Here is a 7,912-nt window from a genome sequence, read left to right on the forward strand (position 1 = left end):
GGGGCAGGCGTTGCAACTTATGCCCTGGTGGCACATATGGTTCTTATGGAAGGGATGCACGATAAACTTCAGAGAGGGCTGATTTAAATAGAAATTGAAAGTTCTATTTCAATTTTTAAAAGTCAAAAGAGATCAGAGGGCCCGAATCCCCCCCCACTCCCTTTTATCCCCAAACCCATCCGATAAGATTTTTGAGATAGCCCATTTTTTGTCGACACAGCCCCCCAGGGCCTGGGGGAAGGCGCTGTAAGCTATATCCTGGGACCGTATATGGTTGTTATGACAGGGATGCTCGTATAAACTTCAGAGAGGGGTCAATTGAATGGATATTAAAAGTTCTAGTTCATATTCTCAGAGTAAAAAAAGATCGGAGGGCAACTAGGCCTTTCCGCCCTCCACGCCTTTGGATTTATTGGATGCATTAGCCCATCCGATAAAAAATTGAGGTGACGATTTTGTTGAAAATAGTTGAAACATCTGATATTAAAACACCAGGGTCGACACAATCCACCAGGACAGGCGTTGTAAGTTATACTCTGGGGTTATATATGGTTCTTATAGAAGGGATGCTCGTATAAACTTCAGAGATGGCTCATTTGATTGAAAACAGAAAGTTCTAGTTCACTTTTACAGAGTTAAAAGAGACCGAAGGGCACTTAGTCCCCCCCCCCACGCCCTTTTTTCCCCAAACCCATCCGATGAAAACTTTGAGATAGCCATTTTGTTAAAAATAGTTAAAACATCAGATAATAAAAACTCCGAGGTTGGCACGAACCCATTTTATCATTTTGATTTTGTTACTTTGATACCAGTTTTGATACTTTGATGAACATTTGATTTATTTTCTTAAAAGTTTGATTTTGAAATAAAGAAACTTGGAACTTTTTGCAATAAAAAACGAGCAAAATTAATGTAAAAAACTTTCCGAATAATAAGATTTTCAAAGAAAAGTAAAGGCAATTTAACTTAAGCTCAGAAAATACAAATACCTGCAAAAATTAAAACTCAAAACGACCAGAAAATATTATTAAGGAATAAATGAAACCCAAAACGAACAGATATTAGATAAACAATCATAGCTAAAACATACAACAAGTAATATTATAAATGAATAAATAGATCTTACAGCGAGTAATGCTTAGAATGAATATGAAAATCATGTAAATTAATAAATAAATCTTAAAACGAGTGAAACTTAAATTGAATATGCAGATCAAGTTTGAAACTAACAAAAATCACTACAAACAAGAGCTTCGGTGTCACCTCCTTCTCTCATTGTAATAGTCTAAAACCCACTGCGTCATTGGCGATTTATTGAAAACTATATGTGTCTTGTACAGTCTTGGAAACTATTAACAACATCAAATTGAATATTTGATGTATAATGATAATAATTGTTGAAAGATCCATCAGTTCAAGAATTTATTTCAATGTAATTTCATTTTTATTTTCAATGCTGTAAGAACCGGAAAAGAAAATATTTGTAATATAATTTGTTTTCAGTTAAGCACCAATGACGCAGTAGGCTTTTGGTTTTTATTCACAGTTAAAAAAGGGGGCAGTATCCAAACTCTTGTTTGTAGTGAAACTATGTTCGTCTTGAAAAACTTTAGGAAGAACTAATAAATGAAATTGAATATTTGATGCATAATGACATTAATTGCTCAAAGCTCATCAGTTCAAAATTTTACTATAATTTTATTGTTTATTTTCAATTTTAAGTACAAAAGAAAATATTTGTAATAAAATCGGTTTTTATTAAAGCGCCAATGACGCAGTAGGTTTTAGACTTTTACAGTGAGAGAAAGAGGCGATACCCAAACTCTTGCTTGTAGTGATTTTGTTCGTTTCAAGCTTGATTTGCATATCCAATTTAAGTTTCACTCGTTTTAACAGTTATTTATTCATTTACATTAATATCTATTGCATGTTTGTTTGCATTGATTGTTTATTTAATTTCTGTTCGTTTTAAGTTTCATTTATACTTAAATAGCGAAATACTTTTCTTCATTTTAAGCTTGATTTTCATATTCAATCTAAGCATTACTCGCTTTAAGATCTATTCATTCATTTATATTATTACTTGTTGTATGTTTTATGCTATGATTGTTTATTTAATTTCTGTTCGTTTTGGGTTTCGTTTATTCTTTAATAATATTTAGTTAATTAGTTTGAAAAATAATTAGTTTGAGTTTTAACAGGTATTTGTATCTGCTGAGCTTAAGTTTAAAATGACCTTTACTTTTCTTTAAAAAACTTATTTACAGGAGTTTTTTTTTTTTATTATTAAAAACAATATCAAGAACATTGACTAGCTTAATTAAACACTGGCGATGTACAAGAATTAGAATAAAAATCAGAATAAGAATAAGATCAATAATAGAATAAGAATCAGAAATAAAAGTTTGGTTTAAAATTATCTCCAATCTTTTTTCTTTTTACATCTAAATTTATTTCTGTTTCTTTTTCAGAAACATTAAAATAATCAACCCACCAGCCTATCCAAAAAGAGGAAAAAGTCACAGTTCACAAATCAGAGTATCACAGTTCAATCTCCCTGTCTAACCCTCCACTGTCAGAAACAGCAAAGAATCAGATCAACAGGGCGACAAGCACAGAAAAGAAATCAACTGCATCAAATGACGAAGAATCTGATTTGTCTGTCTGGAATAAGGTCGCTTTCTTTTTCTGCCTATGTTTTCCTTCTTTCAGAAAAACTGAGAACATCTAATCGCCTATCTTAATATAGGCTTAATAATCACTTATATAATTAGTCAGTTTTAGCCTAACTAGCCTATCCAAAAAAGGGGAAAATGTTCACCATCATAGTTAATATCTTCTGTCTAACTCTTCCACTTTAACTCTTCCTTATTCAGACCAATAAGGTAGCAAGGACAGAAAAGAGACGAACTGCACCAATTGGTTAAGCACTTGATTTCTCTGCCAGGATTAAGGTTGGGTTTTTTTTCTCTCTGACTATGTTTTCCTTCTTTTAGGATTATTGGAAAAAATTAATCCACCCGTCTTAATTAAGCAGATAATCACTTATTTACATATTTAGCCTATTTCAACCTATCCAAAATAGGGAAACACATTCACCATCACAGTTAATAATCTTTGTCTAACTATTCCACTGTCAGAAAAGACAGACGAACAGACCAATAAGGTGACAAGGATAGAAAAGAGATCAAATGCATCTATAGGTGAAGCACCTGGCTTCTCTGCCTGGTATAAGGTCGGCTCCTCTTTCTGGCTATATTTTACTTCTTTTAGGAATATCGAGCAAAATTAACCTGTCCACTTAATTTAGGTAGATAATCAATTAGCTATATAATTAACCTAATTTAGCCTATCCAAAATCAGGAAAATATTCACCATCACAGTTAATATTCTTTGTCTAACTCTCCCACTGTCAGAAAAGACAGACGAACAGACCAATAAGGTGATAAGGATAGAAAAGGGATCAACTGTATCAATTGGTGAGGCCTTTGACTTCTCTGCTTGGAACAGGGTTTCCAATGCACCATAAAAATGATCCTCTAACATCTGTAAAAATAAAAATTGTTGATGTACCAAGGCCAGTGAAAATTACAAATGATTGTTTGAACCGATTAAGAGGAAACTTACACAACCAAATACTTCTTGTAAAATAAGCAACTAGGGAGAATTCAACTTCTAAAGAAAATGACTTCACAATTTCACATTTAATTATGCCACAAAGAAAGATTCAATCAAAAATGGGGTTTTTAAAGGCCAAACGACAATACTGAAGAAACACAAAAAGCGAATATTTCGAGGGAACAACTGCCTCTCTTCTTCAGCACGAACAAACAACAAAACCAATGAAATAAAAAATTTAAAAGATAAATAAAATTCAATAAAAGCCAAAATTATAAGAATTAAAATCAAATACCAAACAACTATAAAGTGAGTCATTCGCCAATATCTACGATTTGCACAAAATCCCAAAAACTCTAAATTCCCATCGAAAAATACTAACGAATAACAGAGAATTAAATGAAAAATTCATTCACTCAAACAGACGATGCAGCAATTAAAGAAGTTGGAGAAGTTGGGAGTCACCTGATTTGTGATTTTGACAATTACACTCCTTGCAGACACCCTTTGAGACCTAATGGGTTGTTGACGTGTTGGATTATGTGATTGGGAAGGGTGTTCAAGGTTTGTGTGTGTCTTTAGTATTTTCGTTTGGCCTTTAAAAACCCCATTTTTGATTGTTTTCTTTCTTTATGTTATGGCAGGCCAATGCGGTTTATATGTGGCCAAGAATTATGCAGTTTCTGGCTATAGCCAATATGGCTTAGAAAATTATTTTTAAGATCACAGGCCACAAAAACTGGAAATTTATGCAGTTTCTGGTAGTGGCAAGCACCGAATTATAAAAATACCCTGGCAAAAAATTAGCAAATAACAAGCTAAAAACATATGGTATCAAACAGCTTAAGCATATGCAACTGTTCTTTAAAAGGTGTAGTTGTGGTAGTCATGTAGTTTTCTTAGGTGTAGTCAATGTGGCAACAGTGATAAAAAAAAATCTGGTAGACGACTGACCTAAAACTTCATAATTTTGAAATAACCTTTTTAGAAAAGTCTACTTGCAATTGAGCGTTGGCATTTGGCCAATTAAAAAAAATCAGGTTTCGTTTTCACTGTCAGTGGTATTTTAAAAAATCTAAGCAGCTTACATTGGCAATAAGAAGAGAGAAGCTATACTAGCTACCAATAACATTGACACACATGAATAGCTTCCCTTGCCCTTACTTGCCCTACTTGTAGCTGACATTCCTCTAAAGCACGAGGAACACCATAGAGACATCTAGCAAACGAGGATGTTTCGGCATTTAAAAATATTGGTCATCAAAGGAAAAGAAAATTGCTAGTATTATTTTTTTATTATTTCCTATATATTATTTTTATTTTACACATTACTTTTATGTATAATTTTGCAGGATATTATTTTTACCTTTGCCTGTGGCTTATCTTCATTTAAAGCATGAGGAAAACACAAGAGACATCTAGCAAATGATGAGAGTGTGTCTTGCTGGCGAGAAGAAAATTCAAACAGCCCCTTTTGTTCACTCTCCAGATAATTCTGGGTTGACAAGAAAGTGTAAGCAGCAGCTTGGCATATTGCCATCGATAACCTCGGATAGTCAGCATTTATCGTCTCATCAAATCCAACCTAGAAATTAGACAGTTTAAGGCACAACCAAGGACCGGATGTAAATAAGAAAGAGATACCCACACAATTATTTTTCGATATAGGTTACCATAGATAGCGTTATACCTGACCCAAATAGTAGTCACAGTTGTGGATAAAATCAAAATTACACACCATTGACACCAATTCCAGGAGGGGCTTTTCCCTCTCCCATATTTTGAAAATTACCTTTTTTAGGCTTTTTTATTAAGAAAATCAAAATACCAAAATCCCCCCTCTGCCCATATTTTGAGAAGTAGCCTTTTCGCATGCTCATAAAAAATCTTACTCTGCCCCCATTCCCCTATACCTCCACTAATTGGCACTCATGTACTACAGTACCATATTAAAAGCCAAAAGCTGAAAAAATCAAATTCCCCCCTCCCCTATATATCGAAATATACTTTTTTGCATCTTCATGAAAAAAATCCTCCCCCCTCTCCCTTATATCTTCATGAATTGGCACCCTGCGCACCATGGTACCGAATTAAACTACAAGTAAAATTAATCTGTCAAAGGATACAAAGCAGTAGACAGTATTTGAAAACAAATTAGTGTCTATTTACGCTTGTGGGGCAATCTATTCTGAGTCTTTATTGGAAATTTATCCTCCTTTTAATTAGAAAGGGACCTCAGAATGATTTACTGGTCTTTAAATATTATAACTATTATATAATATTATTTAAATATAATATATATAAAAATATAATACATATATTATATATAATATTACATATAATATATTATTTAAATATAATAAATATTATAAAATATTAGGAACACATTTCATCTTTGAATACTTGATTTTAAGAGCCTTAAAAAAGAGCAGCCTTAAAGAGCGGTCTTAAAATAGCCTCTTTTTTACGACTTATTCCAGTCGCTTATAACTCAGGGCCGATTATACTTACTGACGTCGAGGAAAACTGACGTCATCCAACAAGATCAGCCAGCGGCAACTCTCCTATTCCAACAACACTAGTGTCAGTTGAAGACAAGCTTAAGAATATGGGTCATTCTTGATGGTCTGCCAGAGATTATTTCTGACATTATACTGGGAGGGGGTTTTCTCAGGCACAGCACCTTCAGTGTTTGATGTGCGAAACCATCGGCCGCCACATAGATTACGACTCATGTCGAAAGCTTCTAGGGACCGAGTTTCTCCACTCTTTAGGAGCAGGTTCAAAGGCGTACAGCAGGGTATATTGGATAGTTGTCTAAAAGTTCATGTTAGTTTTTAGGCTGATCGCCTTCCTTCTCCAGAGGACTTCAATGAATGCGTCCTATATTTTTCCTTTTCCTACTAAAATATCGATCTCTGCACCACCTATATACCTGATATCCCTGATATGCCCACTATCGATCCCTGTACCACCTATATACCTGATATGCCCTGATATGCCCACTATCGATTTCTGCACGACCTATATACCTGATATGCCCACTATCGATCTCTGCACCACCTATATACCTGATATGCCCTAAATACTACAAGTTAAGTCGTGTTTATTCATCCTTCTTTAAAGGGCTGTATCTGTTAAAAATCCTCTTAGAGAAAAAAACTGATATGTTTTAAGAAAACGTCTTAAAGAGACTGTTACATGTGGAAGGACACATGACAGAAATACGTTTTTATACAACCGTTTCGTAACTTTAATAATTGTGAAAACATTTAGTTTCCTTATAACTTTGCAATATGATTAAACATATGTATAGCGTATTTTATAATATATAACAAAATATATTGTTATATTGTTCCTTAAACCTTAGTGCAGTATTTTTCATCCATTTCTTCACAAAAAGTGTAAATTCTACAATATCATCAAAGATGTTTTATTACGTTTTATCAGTGACGAAATTTGCAAAGGAGCAATAATTTGCAAAAAAAACAAGGAGTTTCTGCCCAAGCTTAAAGAGTTTTTTTTCGCCAAAATATTTGAAATTTTTTTTGCCAATATCCCAAATATTTGCTATAATAATACAAGATAACTTTCTATCCACTCAAATAAATTTCTAACGCCCCCCCTATATAATCAAATTTGGAAAGATGATTCTAATATTATTAATGCAAACATTATAAATAAAGCTTAAAAAATGAACGAGCGACTGTTAAAAAGAGAGAAGGGGGAGGGAAAAGGAGAAAAATTGAAAGATAGAGGGGGAGGGAAAAGGAGAAAAACTAAAAGATAGAGGGGAAGGGAAAAGTAGAAAATTTGAAAAAGAGAGGGGAGGGAAAAGGAGAAAAAATGAAAAAGAGAGAGGGGGAGGGAAAAGGAAAAAAACTGAAAGAGAGAGATGGAAACAGAATACTTACTGTAAGAACACACTGAAAGAAAATATTAATCATTTCATCAGCTCCTTGTTCAACAAGTACTCTTGATACTTGATCAGACAACTTAGGATATTCACACAAAACATCAGCCCTCCCAATCATAGTTAATGCCTGAAAGAAAAGTACCTTGATTAGTCTCATTAAAGCTTGAAGCAATATCGGATAATCGTAATTAAATATCCATTAACAAAATTTGCTATATAGACAAACAACACAACAAAAACTGACCAAAATTTATTTCATTTAGTTTGGTTTCCTCCAAAAACAGAATTTCGCAAGGATAAATACAAGCTTTATATGTATGTATGATATGTATGATAGAGTAGAGAGGTTGTATGATAAATACAACCTCTTCCTAGCTA

General features: G+C 33.5%; 1 protein-coding gene across 1 annotated transcript; it reads right to left on the reverse strand.

Annotated features, from left to right (window-relative positions):
* Positions 1–3,339: 3,339 nt before the first annotated feature.
* Positions 3,340–7,657, reverse strand: LOC148948978 (uncharacterized). The gene is made up of 3 exons (XM_089095075.1): positions 7,533–7,657; positions 4,985–5,203; positions 3,340–3,546 (listed from the first exon to the last, which is right to left on the reverse strand). Exons 1-3 carry the CDS (start codon positions 7,650–7,652, stop codon positions 3,340–3,342), a joined length of 546 nt encoding a protein of 181 aa, XP_088951201.1. The 5' UTR covers positions 7,653–7,657.
* Positions 7,658–7,912: the final 255 nt, after the last annotated feature.

Source organism: Artemia sp. Qi Xiang Cuo, chromosome 9 (assembly GCF_049724085.1).
Source record: "Artemia sp. Qi Xiang Cuo chromosome 9, ASM4972408v1, whole genome shotgun sequence".
NCBI lineage: Eukaryota > Metazoa > Arthropoda > Branchiopoda > Anostraca > Artemiidae > Artemia > Artemia sp. Qi Xiang Cuo.